At 40.4% G+C, this 21,384-nt stretch overlaps 3 protein-coding genes across 9 annotated transcripts in view; 2 read left to right on the top strand and 1 right to left on the bottom strand.

Moving 5' to 3' along the window:
• Positions 1 to 2,164, top strand: part of espn (espin) — a 41,658-nt gene extending 39,494 nt beyond the window's left edge. For all 3 annotated transcript variants that reach the window (XM_079359234.1, XM_079359233.1, XM_079359235.1), the window contains one exon: positions 56 to 2,164. In XM_079359234.1, coding sequence (XP_079215360.1) covers positions 56 to 203 — 148 coding nt within the window. In that variant the 3' untranslated portion in view covers positions 204 to 2,164. The remainder of the gene's footprint in view (positions 1 to 55) is intronic.
• A 675-nt stretch (positions 2,165 to 2,839) lies between these two features.
• Positions 2,840 to 14,258, top strand: arhgef16 (Rho guanine nucleotide exchange factor (GEF) 16). Of its 2 annotated transcripts, none has more exons than XM_079358945.1 (15): positions 2,840 to 3,032; positions 3,775 to 4,407; positions 4,903 to 4,957; positions 5,858 to 6,021; positions 6,379 to 6,435; positions 8,076 to 8,236; positions 9,506 to 9,658; positions 9,763 to 9,892; positions 10,800 to 10,874; positions 10,996 to 11,088; positions 11,211 to 11,362; positions 12,119 to 12,301; positions 13,248 to 13,318; positions 13,524 to 13,625; positions 13,774 to 14,258. In XM_079358945.1, the coding sequence occupies exons 2-15, from the start codon at positions 3,847 to 3,849 to the stop codon at positions 13,911 to 13,913; spliced, it is 2,097 nt and encodes a 698-aa protein (XP_079215071.1). In that variant the 5' UTR covers positions 2,840 to 3,032; positions 3,775 to 3,846; the 3' UTR covers positions 13,914 to 14,258. The 2 variants fall into 2 exon arrangements, with proteins under 2 accessions (XP_079215071.1, XP_079215072.1); XM_079358946.1 differs by lacking the exon at positions 2,840 to 3,032 and adding an exon at positions 3,103 to 3,698.
• Positions 14,259 to 14,720: 462 nt separating this feature from the next.
• Positions 14,721 to 19,549, bottom strand: ybx1 (Y box binding protein 1). 4 transcript variants are annotated; one of them, XM_079358949.1, is made up of 8 exons: positions 19,204 to 19,549; positions 17,317 to 17,380; positions 17,042 to 17,075; positions 16,871 to 16,960; positions 16,394 to 16,747; positions 15,932 to 16,017; positions 15,360 to 15,643; positions 14,721 to 15,081 (listed from the first exon to the last, which is right to left on the bottom strand). In XM_079358949.1, the coding sequence occupies exons 1-7, from the start codon at positions 19,307 to 19,309 to the stop codon at positions 15,406 to 15,408; spliced, it is 972 nt and encodes a 323-aa protein (XP_079215075.1). In that variant the 5' UTR covers positions 19,310 to 19,549; the 3' UTR covers positions 14,721 to 15,081; positions 15,360 to 15,405. The 4 variants fall into 4 exon arrangements, with proteins under 4 accessions (XP_079215075.1, XP_079215076.1, XP_079215073.1 ...); XM_079358950.1 differs by having other exon boundaries at positions 15,920 to 16,017; positions 19,204 to 19,544; XM_079358947.1 differs by having other exon boundaries at positions 15,920 to 16,017; positions 16,457 to 16,747; positions 19,204 to 19,474.
• Between the last annotated feature and the right edge of the window lie 1,835 nt (positions 19,550 to 21,384).

Genomic DNA, 21,384 nt, shown 5'->3' with positions numbered 1-21,384 from the left:
TTCCTGTACAATTCTAATTTATTTTTTTGGGCCTTTTCTTAATGGATGAATGCAGAAAAGCAGAGCAGCAAGCCAAACAGGCAAAAGAGATGGAGGAGAAGACGGAGCTGGATCGACTACGGACCCTGGGCTATGACGAGACCAAGCTGGCCCCATGGCAGCGACAGATCATTCTGAAGAAAGGGGATATAGCCAAACAGTGACCTGGACCACCTTCTCTTCCTCTGGCCCGCAGCACTCCCAGCATCAACTCACTCCACGGCCTTTGCTGAACACCTAACCCCCCCTGCTCCTCCACCTTGCACTCTACACTTTGGCAGTGAGGAAGCATTGGTCTCCCTCTAATCCCCATGCTCACTGTCCAGCCTCCAGAAACACAGGACCATTCGGGGGTCCCTGCTGTCTACACTACCTTTGAAACCCCTTATACCCCTTATAAGTGGTATGGAACAGGCTCTTTGTCTTCTGTGCTAACAATAGCCATAATATGCACTGACTTGTCCTTATTTAAGACACTTAGCTATAAAGGCATGTGTCCTTAAATAAATAAAGCTTCTTCCTAGGATCTACCCATTCATTTCCTGCAAATCAGTAGACACCACTTCATATTAAAGATGTAATTAAAACAAATAGGTTTATAAAAGATGTAAATGGGATACCTGTGAGCATTTTGGCTACTTTAAAAAAGCCCTTTAATGTATATTTTCCCCTCATTACACATCATCATAATGTAATGAATGGAAATGTAGCTCCATAACAGTTGAGTCATCAGAAGATGGCATGGGCATATTTCACGAATGCATTCTGTATGTAGACAATATTAAACTTAAATCATGTAGTTTTGTATGGAGCTCATAGAAGCACTTTCTTATTGGATTCATTTTACTGCCAGAACTGTAATCTTAACCCTGCTCAAACTAATCTGTTACTTTAGATAAGCTTGTTGTCTTTTCTTTTCAATATTGGTATACAGTATATCTAAAATAATGTAAAGATTGCGTAGCAGTGCAAATTAAACTTTATTAATTATTACTCAAAAAAACTGCAGTGTACAAAACTAATTTTTTCTATATGTGACCTAAATGTTAAGCTTGTGATCATGAATGTGAAATGTTGTGTGCATGTGTTGCGTAATGTTTATCAAGAATGTTGTGGCATACTCTAAAGCACAGCTGACCCCCAGGACATTGGAATTTTAGTGATTATCAAAAGAAAATGACCGACACACAATAGGAGTAATCTTTCAAGAACTGTTTGAGCAAGGCTTTTTGGAATATGGAAGTATATATATATATATATATCCATCTTAATCCATAAATCTCTGCTGCCCACTCAATATTCCATAAGAGGTGAACAGACATTTTTTTGCCCTGTGTCCTATTCCAGCCTTTGTCAATCTAATCTGTAGATTACCAGAACAGCCTACAGAATGAAGAGACTGACACATCTGTAACACCAGAAACACACTGTTCCTTAGATAATGCCAACTGTGTATTAGAAATCTGCAGCCACTTGTGTCTAGAGTCCAGTGTCAATCCTGATGCCAGTGTGTTTGCCTCAAATATGGAATTATAAATAAGGTAAACAAGACTTCTGTCTCACTCTATAAATTACTATACACAGTCAAGAGAGACTACATCACATGACATAGCTGACACAAATACCAGTTTGATTGTTACAACTAAACAACTAATTTAATTTATTCTTTCTTTGCCAGCATTTGCTTCCAATTCGATGTTTTCCGAATTATTTATACATTTGTTGGGCATAGTTTTGTCAGTTTCGGGGGATAAATATGATGGAAAAGTATTCCAACACAACCCAGACACCGGTTCTATATCCTACATTTATGTTGGTTGTATATTTAATATAAAGGGTATGGAGTATGGGAATGAAAGCCTGTAGTCTGGGAAACATTTGGGAATATTCTAAATCACTGTCATCGGATGCCATATGATGCTTAAATTTAAAATTATGTTAAAAGTCATTGCCATGTGATTTTCTATGTTTCAAATGTGTATATAGTGACCCTCTCAGAACGTTGTCCTTTCATGTTTCCATGATGCATTATATTACATGTCTCAGCCTGGCTTGAATAGACTGTTGGCTAATTCATGTGTAATTATATTTTCAGACAATAAATGAAGACAATTAATCTTTAATCTCCAAACATGTTCAGAGTGTGCTTTTGTCTCCATCAGAAACACATGCACTGTAAAAAAAAACAACAAAAAAAAACCCATGAGAGTTCAACAAAAAAAAAACAACGTAAATGAACGCTTATCGAAGTTTATGCTATTATTGAGATAAATTTACACATAAAGTTACATATGTAGTTCAAAGATGTTGCCGTGCAGGGGGGAAACAGTAGAAGCAACAAACCTATGAGATCTTCAGATAAATCTTTGTTACCTTTTTATCCAGGTTCAGTGTAAATTTGTCACTGACGAAACTGTATTTTCTCAACTTGATCACCAGATGGCGCTAAAGAGCTATATGTTGTCAATCATGTGTGCAAAATGTCAACAAATTCCGAAAGCTAGAAGCATGGTAGCAATTAATTGGAAAATGAAATAAATAAGAGCATTGCATCTCTGCAAATTTGCAAATGCATTGTTTTTTATTCGTTGAGTAGAAATCTACCTCTCGTCTGAATTGATTTTACAAATGTTTAATATAGGCCATCGAGTTTTAAAGTAAGTCTCAAAGAAATGGCGACAAAATTCAAACTTCAAGTTACTTTTTTTTAATATTAGAGATGCCTCCTCAGCCTCATGCCTTTGCCTTATTCTAAATCGATATTTTTTGATGATTGATTGACACTCACCTGTGGTGACGTAGGCATCACGGCTTAATGGGTGCCTGCAATAGGAGGAGGAAGTGAGTAAGTAAAAAAAAAACATGTAAAAACGTGAAGCAGAGAACCCCTCTACTAAAGCTGCACTTCTTAACGCAGCGGGCAGCAGATCACGGATCTGCTTGTTAAACTCTGCTATTCATTTATTAGACGGTTGGAGTTTCACCTTTCAAAGGTAAGACGGCTATCTGTTCCCAGCCTCCTTGTTTGCTGAACTGCTTGTCAGCGTTATGAACCATGGGAATGTGAGGTAGACATTTTTGCTCCCACCCTAATCCGTCTTCAGAGAGCGAAATTATTGGAAATGTAAACTGCTGTACTTAACCATTTAGAATGTTTTGTTTTCCATATTTTTGCGATAGTAGCCTTTCCCATTTCTTAAATGCTTTATGGTCCTACAAGTCATTTTAAAGTCTTATGAATGTGTTTCACATGTTTATAAGAGTTAGGTCTGGATAGTCACCATTTGAAGTATTTGTCCGCACAAGACAGATAAGGAGTGGCCGTATTATTAGAATAAAAAGTAAGATACGTGTTATGTTGTTTCTGTGGTGCACAGATTTGCTGAAGCAGAACTCTCCGCGTTTTTTTGTTGTTGTTTTTTTTTTTTTTTGTGAGGGCAAGTGCAGTGTAGGAGTTAGCGGTGAGTCACGGGTTAAGTCCCTCCAAGTGAGGGACTGACACAACTGGCTGCTTTGTCAGGCTGACCGAGTGTGTGTGAACTGAATCCCGGGTGAGCCTCCCTTCTTCAGTGGGAAGATAACTTTGTGCCCCGCTTCGGGTCACTGGTGGTATTTAGGAGTCTTTCCGATAGAATAATCTCATTTAACTTCCATATAAGGTAATAGGTTTACCTATAGTTTCTTTGGTGTGAACTAATGTCTCTGGTAAACAATGCCATTTTCCCTCATCTTCAGACTCTTCCAATGCTGTAGTTGTAGCTGTTGAAGAACTTTATAAACCAGGGAAGGTGACAGAAGGAGGGTACCATGTCCAACAGCCCGTCTGACAGCTGCAAGGGCGGCCAGGCTCCTTCTTTTACTCTGGAAAGCGACTTTTCCACAACACTCCATATATCTGAACCAGGCGATGGGTGCTGCCAGTCACAAAGCTGTGAAGATTCCAATCTGCAGGGAGATGTGGTTGACAGGATGGTGGTGCCTCAACGGGTGGTTCTCAGCACCCAGAGTCCTGCAGCACTGAAGGTTGGCACCCATCAACTCATCCCCAAAAATTTGGCTGTGGCCAGCCGGCCGAAAAACCGTTACCACACAACTGTGGTGACGTTCCCGTTGGGACTAGAGAACTCCAGCAGTGGGACCAGGAGTCGTCACTCAACCCAGGGTCCAGATTTGTCCTGGGAGGACTATGACAGTGATGGAGATGGTTTTGCTTTAAGGAGGAACCGCAGGAACAAATCGTACAGATCGGCTGTGACCAGCCTGGACATTGAAGCCATGACTGCGGGACAAGGGATGACATCCCAACTGAAACCTGTCAGAGAGGATAGGGCACCAAGTCCAAGTCCAGCTCGCAGCCCTGGACGCAAGGTACATTGACCCAGCGAGTTTTTGGTTATTGTACCATGTTCACTCTTTAATTTTGAGATGTTCAAACAGAATTTGTTATTGAAGCTGTTTGATTAAAATACTGAAAATTGACATTTAAACAGACATTTAATTGAATTGCAAAGACTTCATTGCCAAACTAAGTGAATGAAAGTCTCAATTTTGATGCCAGTTCTGTTTTTTTTTTTCTCAATAAAACACAGTAAGCATCACTTATACTATTGAAATTCTCATTTAGTCTTGGTGATACTTACTTGTTTCCAAACAGTCTGCTGACCTGTACCAGTGGTGACAACGTCTCTGTGGGGTTTTACCAGACTATACTTAAAAATGCTACAATTAGCGATTAAAGGATCATTCAGTGCTGACTTTGAGATTAGATATCATGGAAAAAAAGATATAACAAACACTGAGTGTTATTGAGGTTCAAGTATTCCACATTGTTAAACTGAGGCTGTAATGCTATGTCCCCTCTAGCGAACTCTGGGGAGAAGAAAGAGGAACGGGAACAAGCGTGGGTCCTTCAAGGATGGTAGGTGCAATGTGTCACTGTGTCCACTTCTCTTATATTGGAACTACAAATAGATGGGGGGGGGGAAAACAATGACTCTTTTTTTTGTATCGGACTGAAAAGGAATTTAGTGTTGTAGATTTTCACAATTTTTACATCAAACAAACTGGACATGCTTATCATAACCAGCATGTAATAGCTTATCAAACATTGTTGACTCACAGTAACCGACATGGCCACTTTATTCCATTTGAATTGTCATATCTGAAGACAAATTCTGTGTGTGTAAACATACACGGCCAATAAAGCAGATTCTGATGTCAGTCACTGTCGAAGGATAATAATGTTGAACTTCGATGGTTTTATTGGGCAGTTTCAAAAAGTAGATATTTCTGCTGTTCAAAAAAAATCAATAGATGCTAAAATGATTTTTTTAAATCTGAAATTGAAACATTTGAAGATTTTGGTGTCTGTAGTATGAAAAGAAACAGCATTTTAATATCATACATTTGATCAACATTAGTTGACACTCTCCAGGCTGTAATCTTTATTTAAATCAGTCTTCATCCAAACAAATTAATTCTCACCTCCTACGCTGTAATTGTCAAAGTGCCCAATGTTTTAATGTTAACAGATTCAAACTGTGCTTCTGTCTTTCATTTATAACACTAATCAGAAAGCTACATGTACCATTTTCAATACATATTTATAAATAAGAAACACTGATTTCTTTATGCATAAGCACAGGCCAAAAGGGGTAATAAAAGGTAAGAGCCCAGGTATTTAACCCTTTAAACTGTGCACCTTTTTTTTGCTGTTTTTCTCTGCTCTTTTGCCGTGAACATGTTTCTTTGTCACGTAAATATCCCCCGTATGACTTTGAGTTGAGGCTTAAATGATGTCTGTTGATTTGATCCCCAGCTACACCGTGCCTCTATCAGGAGATTCGAGAGAGAGGCCTACATTCCACCAACCAGGACGAGCTTCTAGATGACTTTGTGGTTGTGGAGCCTCCTGTAGAAGACCAGGGCATTGTGGTCCAGAGCTACCGACCTGCACAGCTTACCTGGAGCCAGCTACCACAGGTGAACATCTGACATAGGAATTTTACCAAATCAAAAGCAAAAAACATTGTTTTGCAAAGTTCTTTGACTTAAAAACATAATAATCTCACATAATTCATGTTAAATTCTATATGAAATCATTTCAATGAGATGGATTCTGTCAAAAAGCTGCTTTTTGTTGTTGTCCAGCAGCTACATGAACTGCCACACTACATGACCCCATATCATGTTTATGTGAAAACCTGCATCAAGCCATTCCACAGGCTTAACGTTGAAGTTGACCTTTATAATCAACAAAAACAAGGTTTCTCTGAGACATTAAGCAGAAGGCAGATAACTGAATTTTTTGTGTGTTTTCATTCTATTTCTATTTTGAAGGTGAAGGACACAGACATCCTGACATGGATCTCACCTCAGGAGCGAAAGAGACAAGAGGTAAGTTTGTGTGTTTGTGTGCATGTATTGGAGCAGACCTGGGTTGGGAACCAGATGGTCGCTGGTTCAAGCCCCATTGCTGACCAAAAATATGGAATTTTCCTGAGCACTGCCGGGGTGCCCTTGAGCAAGGTACCGAACCCTGCAACTGCTATGGTGCGCTCCCTGCGTAGCAGTGTGTAGCAGCCTCACTCTGACATCTCCTCACTAATGCATGTCCACAGGTTTGAACATCTGCGTGATTCGGACCCATGTGTTTAAGAAGCATGTCCCGAAAAATAACAGTGTAAACCTGAATTTCCTTCAGGGATTAATAAAGTAATTCATAAATTAAAAAAAACGAACAAAAATTGTGTATGCATCACAGAGGCTGCAAAATATACACAGAAATGTCTTACAATATCAGTGTAACACTACTTGAGGATTTTCCCTTTTACAATGCGTCTTTGCTGGCAGTCTGAACAGCAGATGTTGTGTCAATACCAAGGTCCACCCTGTGTGCACAAGAACCCAGAGTAAAGCCGCACCCTGTGATCACATGGTGTTCTCAGCGGGCGCTTGTTTTGCTCTTTTGGACCCTTCTTCCCTCAACCGTTTCAGTTTCATCGCTGAAACAGAGGGCTGCAGCCTTTTCAACAACTTTAAAGCTGCTCTCGGGCATAAGGAAGAATTGTTCTGATGTTTTGATTTTACATTGGAGGAACCAAACCAGCTTCTCTTCTGCTGTGCATACTGTATGATAACAAATACTGTAACACCTGTAAGTTGAGACAGAACAGAGTGGAGTGTCCTACACTCTCCTCTGCTTTCATTTAAGAAACATTCAGCCTACAAAAGTCAATATTTTAAGGAAGTCCTTTGATCCAGTATGAATCAATTCACCTTCAGAAAAAGTATGGGTGTGTCATCAACCACCTGATCACTTACCTCTGACCACAAACAGCACTCTGAGCAACAAAACCTCCAATCTCAAAATATTTCTAAAGGTATTCATCAGAAAATGAACCTTTGCCATATAAAAAGGAGCTATTTGATGATAAAAGAACTACTGCTGATGCATTCTGTTTCTGGGTATATCCTGATTTATTTTTTAACTTGTTATATCTATTTTCCCTTCAGTATGCAAGAAATATGAGGAGAATAAGTGGAGTCTAATAGATGCTGGTGTTGCTCAGTATCATAACCCCAGGTACAACATCGTGCCTAAGTGTTCAAGTAATGAGACGTTTTTCAACTAATTAGTTGCAAAGTGATGCTATAGAGCACTCTCATTAGACCAGAATGCATTGCAAGCACTGAATATATTTAATTACTGTCATCTACTTGTCTGTTCTTTTTGTTCTGCTTTGCTCTGTTTATCTTTGCATAAAACACAGCTGAATTCAGACAGAACTGAACAGGCACATTTTATAGGTTTTGTAAAATAAAAAAGGCAACTGTGGAGAGTGTAGGGATTTACCCAGAGAACAGACTCCATTAAAGTAGATAAAACAAAACAAAACACCTTCAACAAACCAAAAATCACAAATGCAGATGTAACAGTGAAAACGTACCAAGATTTTTCACTTTTTCAGTTTAAAAAAAAGTGAATATTGTGTTCACATAGGAATCTCATTTTAATATCCTTTGTTGTTCAATAGGCCATTTTTGAGATCATCACATCAGAGCACTCGTACCTGCACAGCCTGGGTATCCTGGTGCGTCACTTCAAGAATAGTGAAGCCTTGAAGAAGACGATGACTGCCACAGAGCACCATCACCTTTTCTCTAACATCTCTGTCATCCACCAAGTCAGCCAACGGTGGGAACATCTTACATATTCTTACTTTATTCTGGATTATTTCTGTGTTGTTTGTGTGTGTAAGGTCAATGGAAAACTAGTCGAGGGGGGAGGCTCACTACCTCATTATAACACCACATGATGTGATCAGAGTCTGAAGCAGTTTCATGGTCCTGTTGTGTGCATGCAGTATCAACTAGTCTTCACAGATTTAAAACCTTGTTGTGGGTCAAATAGGTTCTCACTGAGAAAATGATTGTCATGGAAATTTAGATAATCAGGTCGACTCTTTGGCCTAAAGAATGTATTCAGTTTCCTGTAGGCTGCATCAACATGTTAAAACATGCTCGCCAAACTGGTTCTGCTGCTCTGAATGGTATTCCCGGGCTTTAAGATGATACAGTGTTTGAAAGCCGCCTGTGTTGCTGAAAACATTACATTGATTGAGAATAAAACCCGTATTAGCAGCAAGAGGAGAAAATGTCCACTTATCGTTGATCTTCTTGTTCTCTTTAAAAAAAAAAAACAGCACCCGTCAAACTGAAAAGTAGAAAGGGTCTCACAAGCTGTATGGCATGTCTGATTTACAGCATGTGTTTTTGAAAGAGAGTCGGGTTGGGCTGTTTTCCAGGTGTCATTTTACTCCTTTTTGTTAAAAGGGCACTTAGTCTAGGCGGGACTGAAAGTCGTTTGTGTTCTTCATAATGCAAATAATAGAAAGGCTTCACAAAGCTTCGACTGAAAACATCCCCAGGATTTTGAAGTAAATAGAAATTTCAATGAACAAATGTTTAGCATTTAGTGTGATAGGTGCTTTAAGGACTCTTTGAATTTGACATTTCAGTCTTTACATAGTTGAATGGAACAACTGTGTTATGTTTGGAAGTCACAGGTTCAGACTTAATTTCTACTGGGTGCACAACGGCTGTAAACATGACCTAACATTGAGAACCATTACTTAAGTAACAACAATGGCGTCATCAAGTAAACAGGCTCCGATACAGTTTATTATGCTATGTACTGTTTGGTTTTGACAAAGTAAGCTGATAGTTTGTTGTTACAAAAGTATGTAGTTCATTTTAGATGATGGTACCTGCTAATGTTGCACATTAATGTTTAAGATGATTCAAGTATTGATCACACACCACAACATCCTAAAATTGGAGTCCTAAAGGTTATCACATTGAGTTCAGCCTGGACACAGCTTTATGTATTCATGCTCAATCATTCTGTGAGAGGAAAAAAACACTTCCACTTGTTTTTTAACCTCCCCCTCTCTCTCCATTTCAGTTTTTTTGAGGATCTTGAACGGCGTCACTATGACAACCCAGTTATCCGCGACATTAGTGATATTGTTCAGAACCACGCTGCCCACCACTTTGAGCCCTACATTGTCTACTGCTCCAACGAGACCTTTCAGCAGAGGACACTCCAGAAGCTGCTGTGAGTAGTCCAGAATATAATAAGAAATTAACTGAGATGTTTTTGCATTACTGTGTGATGGTGAGCTAAAAATCCCTCTTTCTTTCTTTCTGCCTGTCTGTCAGGACAAGTAACACTGCATTTAAAGAGACACTGAAGCAAATAGAAGGGAGCGCTGAATGTGGAAGCCTGCCCATGATCTCTTTCCTCATCCTTCCAATGCAGCGAGTCACCAGATTGCCACTGCTGCTGGATGTCAGTATAACTGTTGTGTTTTTTTTAGTTTTTTTTTTTTAAATGAGCAACTGTGAACATATATGGCTCAGGTCCCAACAGCAATGAAACAAACCTATTCACAGCAGTTTTTTTGCTGACTATTATATTTTTATTATTATTTATTCATGGTTTTTTTATGATAGATTACAGAGAAAAGGTTTAAAATAGATTTTAAAAAAACCTAAAAATTCCCGGTGCTCCTGTTTTTTCCTCGATAGTGTCTTTACCTGATTGTGTTACTTGGGAATGTGTTCACCACATCATGTCCATGTTCTCCAAGTTTTCCCTCAATTTAAAACTTTATATTCCAAAACACACAGGTAGCGAGTCCAGAGGCTAAAATATTTGTGTAATGCATGCTGTCTTTCTGGTGTGCGTAAACACCCTTGTATTTGAGCTGTAATGTTTAGGCATAATAGAAAGTATGCTGCTTTGATGCCTCTTTATTTTAAAGCTAATGCACATTTGTAAACATAAGTCTAAACCAAAGATAACTACTATGCTTTCTGTTCGTGTATTTACTTTGAGGAATTAAAACTTAGAACCAGTAACTAAGACTTCAGTTGTGTCGTAGTTGAGTTGTGGAAAATCTCTTACATAACATTATCTCTAAGATTAGGGTTAAAGGGCCTGTATTGGGCCTGAGTCATCAGCAGTCGCAGCAATTTAGAGCTGTGTGTCATTACGATCGCTGTGTAATTGTATGATGTCTGGTGGCATCCAAAGATGTAAAAGTGAAGGACCCAAAACAGAACCCTGAGCAACACCATAATCGATTTTATTAAGAAAAAATCCTTGCATACAAGGAATCTGTCTTTCAGATATATATTTATTACTATTATTATCATTTATTTTTTGTTACTTCTAATACCTTTTTGTCTTACAGACAATTTGCCAGAAAACTCCTGACAAGACAGCAGAATACTTTGCTGCTGTTTGGGCACTGCACGCTATCAGCAAGGTACAGAACAACCCAGCTGAAGGGCTGAATAGCACTCTTTGTACTATGGAGAAAATATGTTTTGAGGTCATGATTATCTCAATTGTTTACGCAACTATTTTTATTATTATTATTACAACAGTTGGTTGCCAGCTGCAATGATGGGGCTAGGCGAATGGAAAGGACAGAGCAGATGTACACCATCCAGAAACAGATGGAGTTTGGTAGAATTAAGGTAAAAGCTAACCATATTTTTCTCAACAATGAGTTGATGAGTTTGTATGACACTGAGTTCACAGTTTGGCTCATTCCTCAGGCAGTGCTATAACTTGGTTGAAAACTCTTGTGTCCTTGCAGCCGTTTCCTCTGGTGTCCTCATCACGGTGGCTGAAGAAGCGAGGTGAGCTTGCTGTCAGCAGTGAAGAGCTCAGCATCTGGAGGGCTTTCAGCAACAGGAGCTACTACCTGTTTCTCTTCAATGACGTACTAATTGTCACTAAGAAGAAGAGGTCAGTGGGATTAAAACACAGAATTTATTCAGATTGTTTTAAATGTGAAATCTTAAAATGATCATAAATTAAAGTGTTGAACTGCGTGATGAATTCTACAATCCTAACTGCACTTCTACCGAACAAATCCTTCTCAAGATAATACATGAAACCAAACTGAACATGTGTTTTAATAGGGAATGTCTGAAAAAGACAAAACTATGGACAACAACTTGATTTTGGAACATTTCATAAACTTTTTCCTGGTGTCAGCTGTTGACACTGAGTACATCCAGCTGCTGTGAGGAGGGGGGACATAGAAACCAGAGAGGAAAGCGCATAGGAAGGGGACAGAAAAAGGAGAGTGTGGATGTTGTTTGCAAGCATACTTGAGATTCTTCAATCTTGCATTCAGCCTGTCAGCTTAACAGTCTTCTGTTTTCTGTTTTGAGTTAGGGAGAAGCCAAACAATGTCAGCTCAGAGACAGGAGTTGCCAACAACACGAGAGTCATTTTCTAGTTTTATAGGTCCACACTGCCCTCCTGTCTTCAGGATATAAGTTGTAGTAAATACAATTAGCAGATAATCATGGAATGTGTTTTGAACGTATGTGGGTTGAGGCTGGATTCAGCTACACTAAAACGTGCAAAAAATAAAGAAGTAATTCAAGCACATTTTGTTCTTGGGCTTGTTATGCACTTTGGATCACAGTGCCAAATCTGTCTAATTGATATCATATGAAAAGAAATGTGACTAAAAACAGTTTATTTATCCAGTGAGGAGAGCTTTGTGGTGATGGACTACGCCACACCAGACAATGTGGAGGTGGAGGTTGGTGAGGATGCAGAAGGACGGATGTCTCCACCTTCCAAGAACAGCCACTTTCTTTCCTTCAGACTTCGCATGAGCAAGAATAGTGAAGGGAGAGCTGAGCAGATCACCCTGGTGGCCGAGTCCAGGTACTGCTGCTTTCAATTCTGTTAGTCCTATTCAAACGATGAACAGCAAGAAACCACAGCTGTTGTTTTGTGTTTGGCTCCCTCTTCTGACAGAGGGCTTTATGACGTGTTTAATTCTACACAATATTCTACAAAGGATTTGGACCTTTACTTGATGATACTGTTTTGTCCCTGTTATTCAAACATCTTTTATTGAGCTATATAAGCAAGTAAATCAAATGCACATTCAACATCTATCTATAGCACGCTCGTTTTTATAGTTATTACAATTGTGAATGTAACTCTGAAGTTATTTAAATAAGGTAATTGAGAAATAAAGGCCTTGTTCACGTTGCACCTCCAAATCTGATTTGTAGAACATCCAGATTGTAAGTACTTTGTTTGGTTGCCAGTCTGAACACAAACAGCCAAGTAAGATCCGATTTTACCAAATCTGATTCATCCACATACGTAGGTGGTTTCAAATGTGATTCAAATCTGACTCCTACAGATCCGACTCAATCTGAACTCCTCAAGTCGCTTCAATGTGTCTTCTGCGTTACTCGCAACACGACACCCTTGACAATAACAATGATGTAGATCCAGCAAGCTGGAAGTTAACTTCAGAAGTGGAAGAAGTAAATCAGCAACAGCAAACGGCAAGAATCAAAACAAACAAATAGTAAAACTGTGGACGGACTGCTCCACAAGATTGTTTGCGTCAGAAATAGACACACTTTCTCTGTCATCCATTTTGCTGTCGTATTTCCTGGGCGTAACCTGTTATGATAGACATCACTGTGGATCATAACGTTTCAATACAGACTGGCAGATCAGATCAGGTCACTTGCTGTTTGTAATGTGGACAGTCAGTTAGTTAGATCGGATTCTGATCTGATTTGGGGAGGGGAAAAAAAATCGGATTTGGGCGGCAGCCTGAGCAAACATCTCTGTTTTGTCCCTGAAGGGTGGATCGGGCACGTTGGATAGTTGCTCTTTCTGAAAACAAGGAGATGGGTGTCTCCACTCCAACAGCTGGTAAGTTAGTATGTTTTATTGAGCCCTGTCTTTCGGGAACTGTATTAAGCTTATGTAAATAAACGTGTATGTGAATACAGTCTACAGGAAACTGTAGCAAGATTCTCAATTCTTCACAGGAGGCGAGTAAGATGAACCACTGGAAAAGTGTCTTTTGGAAAAATACATTTTGGGTAAACTATAAGTTTAGTATTTTTCTTCTCAGGTCAGCCACAGTATGAAGCCACAAAAGCATACATGCCGAAGGAGCCAGATGAGTTGGGGCTGCAACAGGCTGAGCTTGTTATTGTCCTGCTAAAAGAAGAAGGTGAGCCTGTGTGCATGCGTTTTAACTTTATCTTTATGTGCTCCCCAACATCAGAAACAGACATTCATGCTCTATTAGCGTTGTCTTCTATAACTGGCCTAAGAACATGCAAGAATACCATCTGATGAACTATCTCTCATCCACCTAGCTTGGTGTTATGGAGAGAGAATGCGAGATGGAGAGAGAGGCTGGTTTCCCGCTGGCTGTGCAACAGAGATCACCAACCCTACTGCCATGGAACACAATGTGCAACGCATGAAACGACTGCGCAAAGAAACTGACGTGTGAGCAACTCAATTGCTGGACTCCATGGCAGGGAGAAAAAAATAAATCAAAAAACCTCTTCAGGTTGGATCGTGAAACTTATGTTAGGTTTAAGTTCAACTTCACTGCTGGTAAATCACACTGAACGCAACAGCAGTCCAGATAAACATTAAAAGCTAAAATGCATTAATCATGTAAGGAAAGTCTAAATGCCCTGGAAAACTAAAACGAATACCATTTACGAATTCTATTTTAAATTCAGTGTTTGCAGTTATCCATTGGTAGGGATAGTTGTCATTTTATGAAAACAATTATTTTAAATTAGCCATTAGGTTAAATAAACTGGCAACAAAGATTTATTGGATCATAGCTGTTGTAAATGGTGTTTTTTCCCCTTTTATGTGGAGCCAATAAAGATGCAGTAGGGTTGTTGGTTTGACTGTACATATTAACATTTACTCCAACTGTTCGGTCTGCTAACGTTGAAGTGTATTATATACACTTGCTGTCATGAGTCATGTCACTTAACCTCAGGAACTTTATCTTAAGCAAATGTTGGTTACATTGTTGTTGCACAATGCTTTGTCGGGTTTGCTGATGCTAGTCAGAAAATGTGAAAAAAAAATAAAAAGTTCAACTTACCAACATGCTGGTAAAATTTGCTATTTAAAAATAAAGCTTTTCCTCATTTCCATTAAGGTTTTAATCAAAGAACAGATGCAGTGTCACACAATTTCACCATTTCTAAATACATCTATCAATATACTATGTCAAATTTTGTTTGGTAATAGTTCAGCAACCATGTAACAAAGAATAGACAAGACAACTTGGGACTTTTTGTCTGGTTTCTGGACTTTTATTTGAGCTTGCAGTTTGTTAAAATGTTTGAATACATAAAAAGTTATTTAAAAATGTCAAACTGACCAGATATCAAATTCCATTTTTATTTAAAAACCATTTGGTGTAAAAACTTAGGACAGATTTAGAAAAACATTTGCTGTTTCCCCAAATTGTTTTGTTGCTGTCACATAAAAATAATGAAAAAAAAACAAAAAAAAAAACAGGTCTGCATAGATTCTGCAGGCAATCAGTGGTAATCTGGTCAAATGCATGGTGCAAGCTTGTGACGATCGTCAAGTCAAATCTTTATTGCTCAGATCTTCTTTGATGTTTCTTCTTGTTGACAAATAAACTGTAAAAAAACAAACAAAACAGTCCATTATAAATCTGTAAACATCAGCAGATAATAGATCTTAACCCAAAAGCTGAAGCAGAAATAGTGACGTTTGGGATGAATTTGATTTATCAAATCTTGCATTACCCCAAACTTAGCATTATCTATCACAGAACCTAAACATGAAAAAGCTAGGAATTACTTCACGGGGAGGGGGGGAGGGACCTAGACTGTTTTCCAGCAGGTCATAATCTTATCTTGTAGTGGAATTTATCAGGAGACTCTTATCAACTGACCCGGACGATGGTAAAAGATGGTCGGTGCCGGAGGGCAGGTTGTTTCCTACTCAGCCCCACCCTGCTGGGCCTCGGGAGCGGACGTTTTCTCTGCAGATGTGTCACCTCCTGTCTTGGGCTCCTTGTTTTCTTGGCCGGGTTTACCACCGGTCTGTTGGCGTCTGCGGCGATAGTTGTAGTTGCGGCGGTAGCGCCGCTGGCGGGGCTGTTGGTCACCACCTTCGCCACCCTGGTTCTCCTTGTCCTCCTCGCCGTCCCGCACTGGTCTGGGACGGGGTGGACCCCTGGAGTTAACGAGGAAAAACTATTCTTTCAGTCACTGAAAGGATGCCGACAAAAGAGAATTTCTGCAACAAAATAAAAGTACATTTGGATGCACAGCTGCTATTTGAGGTTAGGCTGCAATAAAGGGAGGGCTTCTCTCGCCAAAACAGGCGGTATCTTCAGGTTCCTTTTAGTAGGTAAAATGTAATTGTGCAGACTCTGGCAATGAACCAGATTGTCTACTTCTTTACCCTCCCAATGTTGCAGCCCTGCGTCAATAAAGCCAACATGCAAACCTTGGTCTGAACCTTGGTCGGAAGCCTCTGTAGTAGTTCTGCCTCACTGGTTTGTTGCCTTGGTCTGGACCTCCCTGGCTCTCGTCACCCTCACCTCCCTAAAGGTAAATAGAACATACAAATTACTTTTTCAAGAGTCATCAAAACAATATAAGAAAAAAAACTTTACATTGATCATGTAGCATTACAAAGTCCATAGCTGTGGTGAAACAGCTTGACATTGCATGATACCTGTATCATTCACACGAGCAAACGTGCAACAGAAAGGTCAAACTAAACTCGGGTGGAGGTATTTGGAGTCAATTTGCAAGATATTGGCAAGACCCCCAATACACCAAGATTTTCTGTTCACAACCACGTGTCTGTGAAGGAGAGGTTTGAGAGTTGTGTATGACATCAACCTATCAAATGTCCCGACTTCATCAAGGGACCGCTGGGTGCCTGCTTCAGGTTAGAAGCCCTGTGACGGCGTACCTCAGTCATCTCTCCACGTGGTGCGTTGGTGTATGGGGGCCGACGGCCGTAGCGTCTACGTACAAAGTATGGCGGGTAACGCCGTCTGCCGGGGTAAGCGGGCCTGCGCTGTGGCTGCTGTGAGTCTCCTTCAGGGGCGCTCTCTCCCCCATCTCGGCTGCCTTTGTCGCGGCCTCCACTGCCTCCGCTGCCTGGCTCACCCTCTCCATCACTCTGGTAGTTTTCTGGATAGTCTCCACCACGAGGAGGACCCCTTCTCCGGGGATAGCGCCTGTAGCGGTTCCTATCAGCGGCGTACTTACTCCCCTGGACTGCAACACCTCCTGGGCCAGTGACGTTTGCCGCCTCTGCTCCCTTTGTAAAGCGGAATTTTCAAAGAAAATGAATTATGGAGATCGGGAAAACAACATGTAAAAGTTCTCTTTAGGCACTACAAGCTAGTCAGAGATACCCAAGATCACCATGAGTATATCTTACCTTCTCCCCCTCTACTACATCAAACTCCACAGTTTCTCCATCTCCAACACTGCGAAGGTATTTTCTCGGGTTGTTTTTCTTGATGGCTGTCTACAAAAAAGTAATCATAATTATTTTACGTGTATGGTCAATTTAGCAAAAAATAAAATAAAAACTCTGCTTACAACTTACCTGGTGTACAAAAACGTCCTCTTTTGTATCATTCCTTGAAATGGAGCACAAAAAGTTAAGTTACACATTAATATCTATCTGAGCAAGAGTGCAACACTGTATCTGTGGACATGTAACTACACTGGATGTGTTAACAGTGCCCTGCAGTTAAATTGTCTTGGCAGCTGGTCAGCAAAAAGCCATAATAGGATTGGAGCAGTTCCTTCCACACACACAAAGCCGTTATCAGGGTCTTTGTAGATAAGTGATAAGTAATAGGGGGGGGGTCAACTTACCTATTGATGAAACCATATCCATTTCTGACGTTGAACCATTTGACTGTACCCAAGACTTTTGTTGCTGCAATCAGAAACAATACAGGGAAAATCATCAACTGAGATGAATTTCATTGTTTCGCTTTTCAAAATCACAATTATTTAATGTACTTCTATTACAGAAAGCCCGTGCCCATCTTCTCCATGTTTCAACATTCATTATAGCGAAAGAGTAAGATTACAACAGATGATTCAAGGCAACATAATATGAAGGTTATTTTTAAATACCAACTGTTGTCCTTTTTATAGATGATAGTTGGGGAGCCCAGTGCCAGCTGCACTTCAAAGTGCGACATGACCACAGAGTACTACGACCAAATAATGACTACGCTATTTCTCACGCGCTCCTTGAATGCTTATGAAACTCACTTCAGTGGCCTAATCTCATGAACATATAGTCGATGGAAATATAACATAAGCATTACAAATATTACGATTCATTATTTCAAACTTCAACAACTACAGACCTACTGCCCCATTTTAGCCGCATGTTTCAGTACTCAGGCGTTTACACGTGGTAGACTCGCGGCCGGGTGCGTTAGCGACCAGCGTGCCGAGGTTGTTTCGAGCATATAAGCTAAATCGTTAGCTGGGTCCATGCGGTTCAATTTAAGCCCGAAATGTAAACTAACACAGCGCTGACAGGCCAGTATACATCCATAACGACAGATACTAAGGGAAATAGTAGACACATAGTTGCTGGTTATTACTTTATTCCCAAAAAACGATACTGGGCAAAAACTCAATGGAATCAGTCGGCGGACATTTTGAGTGTCTCCTGCTACCACGCAAATAAACGCTTGCCGGCTAGGCCGGTGTAGCCTTGTTAGCTAAGGAGCTAACGTTGCCACCCCTGCGCTTAGGCCAAAATACTAGCCCAGAGTTGGCAGCTAAATTTGCCAAACGCTAACAGTAATGTGTTCTTGGATGAGTAAAACAATTTCCCCGTACCTGGTCTGACGAGTCTGATAAACAAAATGCTGTGCTTTATTATAATTATTCTGGGAGAAGAACCCCGTAACGCGCAGCCTGAGTCGCTTGTGTGAACAAAGGGAGGGTTAGCAGCTAACGCGTACTTAATTTCAACGGGTTGTAGAGGTAGCAATAAAATAATCTAGTCCCCATGCGTGTCTACGGTGTGTTTCAACGTGTTTAATCGTTACAGAATAACAGCAACCGTTGACGTTCAAACAAAACGACATCAACTTCAACCGCCGAACATTTAACGTTAATGTGGTATCAACGGTCTCGTACATACCGAAACAACTTCAGCGGCCGCGCGTGACGGCCGGTAACACGGCACTCCGTGACAGTAACTGACGTTAGAAGGCCGAATAACAGGCTACATGCACGGGCTAATAGATTACTCACATCCACCGTATATTAATGATGTGAACTCAATGGTCTGTTGGAGAAATCATTAATAACTTAACAGTGACATTAACCAATTCCCCGTAGTATAGCAGTAAATGTAAGCTAGTCTCTGTAACACGACCGATCTTCCAACTGACACTTCATCGTGGGGGTTTTTTCTTCCCCCCCCCATCTAAAGATAAAATTTCGTTTTTGATTTCATGCCATTTTCTAACAGAGGTCTACACTCGATGTTATATGTACCTAGAGATAACTGGGAAGGGACTACACGGTTATTTACCGATTTTGCATAATTTTAAAACCGCAATGTCAGTTACTGTATTATCGCAGTATTGTATTAACGTATTGAATGTGTATCCTTACTTGAACCACTGACCGAGTCGATCATGGAACGTTAGCAACCGTTGCATTTTCGCATCGGCTTTGCTGTGCCAAAACCACGTTAGCTAACTAGCACATTTCTATTAGTCTTACCGATGACCTTCTTATCCCCCGCGGAAGCTGCGGCTGCCGGGCTCGATGGTCTCTCCTCATCGGCAGCAGGCTGCGGTGGTTGTTGTGTCTCGGCCTCGCTGCTCATGGTTACTACTAGTTGGTAATGGCTTCTGCCGGCGGCGGCTCTCTGCTCTGTTTCCCGGTGCTAGATGGTAACCTGGGCCGGCGGTGGTGGGGGCTACTGCCTTGGGGCTCTCTGCTTTCCTCTTTCCGCTCCCGTTGCCGATCGAACTGGGCAGAATGAAAAACTGTGCCGGGGAATGTTCCTGGTCGGGGTCCGCCCAACTGCTCTTCGAATTGGTTGGAATTTGTAAACGTGGTCCTATTCGCTGACGCGCTGTCAATCTAGTTTGAGACCAACGTTTGTTACAACATCATTGGCTAAAAAAAGAATATACCTGTTCATTACCACCGCCCCTTAGTGATGTCAAAGCCAGACAAGGGAGACAGATAACCGTGACACTTTGGGAACAGGGTGTCTGCTTGTTTTTTTTTTAGTTAGACTTCTGGTGGATTTTTGCAAATTATTAAAAATAAATACAATCATGTCATAACATTTTTTTTGCGAAAGATTAAGCATATTTGCAGAAATAGATATTACATGTATTAGTCTCGGACTGCTATGTTTCGGAAAAATGTTCTCTTTTGAATTTAGGTAATAATGCAGAAGAGTATTAAGGCTTACAGAAGATGCTTTGCACCGCTTGTCATCAGCTCAGCCCTTGAGCTGTTATCAGTTTTGTCTCTGACGCCCTGTACTGATGATTTATTTGGTAATTTAGTGGTTGTGTGAGATTGAACGAAACCCTCATAAGTCTACTTCCTTTGATTATGTTAAAGTGTAAAACATTGAATCTGTTACGCAGTTGAGAAATGAATTGCGGAAAAAACTCATTTAAAAAGGGAGAAACATGAGCAGGTTCAGATGCTATTTAATCCATAGAACGTGATGTTCATTTTATTTTCAAATGTTCTACTGCATTTTCACTTTTGCACTGGCATTGTACCTCTCAATCAAACATGATACTAAGGAAGATTTAGGATAGGAGCTCATTGCAGAACGATTTAGAACATTAAGTTCTCCGCAGTCGATTCAGCCAATGAGAATGGACTACTTTATAACATTTAAACCTAAAAAAAGGCTTTAATATTTCCAGTCAAAAAGTATCCGAACTATTAGCTTACATTAAAAAAAATGACATTACATAGTATGAGATAAGTCCCTTTGCTGTCTTGACTGTTTTTAATCAAGGTCATTTCAGGACACTTTGCACCCACGATGAACAATGGCCATATGTAGGCTCAACGAAAAGCATTTGATTAGATTGTGTCCTCACATGCACTATTCGAATATTTTGCTGGGAAATCGTTTAAAATTGTATATCCTTCCCAGCAAATTGATCTTTGATATTGTTCATGAGAAAGAAATCACAATAATTACTCCTACGCCTATAAGATACTGTCACACAATCTGATCCTTATTTCATCATGCGCTGCACAATAAATTGGTTAAATGCCTTCATTATCCCGAGTGTATCCACAAACTCCACTTCCAGTACAGAACAGAGAGACCCAGACTGTGTGTGTGTGAGACAGCCCCCACCCCAGCCATTGTCATGGTAATGCTCCACTGGCACTGTTATGAGCGCTGGCTGATGTGTGAGAGCTCGCTGTTAATTGCCGAGCCGAGTTCTCCCACACAAAGATAGGCTTTAGCATTGACCCCAGAAAGCCCCCCCCCCCCCATCCCTAAAGAACCCCCACACCCCCTCTTAAAAAAAAACAACCTTCTTCCTCCCTCCATAAGAACAGTCTCCATCTGAAAGGATTCTTTTATGAGAACGGTATCCAAGGCAGAAGAGGGAGAGCGTGGATGGGGGAGGGGGTCTGGTGGCTTAGATTTGAATGGATGGCTGGGATAAGAGGTAGCCATAAGTTCAGCAGAGGATTGCTTGGCACGAGAGTTGTTCTTTGGAGGACTCTCGTGCCTTTCCTTGTAAAATGTTTCCATCCTTCATGGTTAGTGGTTTCAGATCGATTATTTCCTACTATCAACTCAGATCCAGAGAATACACCTCGGCGAAATTCTCTCATCCTGAGATTCTTATGGTTACATTTTTTTTACGAGGTCATGTACAGAAATGGGAGGAAACATCATGT

Source organism: Symphodus melops (assembly GCF_947650265.1).
Source record: "Symphodus melops genome assembly, chromosome: 13".
Lineage (NCBI taxonomy): Eukaryota > Metazoa > Chordata > Actinopteri > Labriformes > Labridae > Symphodus > Symphodus melops.
The sequence above is the reverse complement of the archived record's forward strand: the minus strand, read 5'-3'. Positions and strand labels throughout refer to the sequence as shown.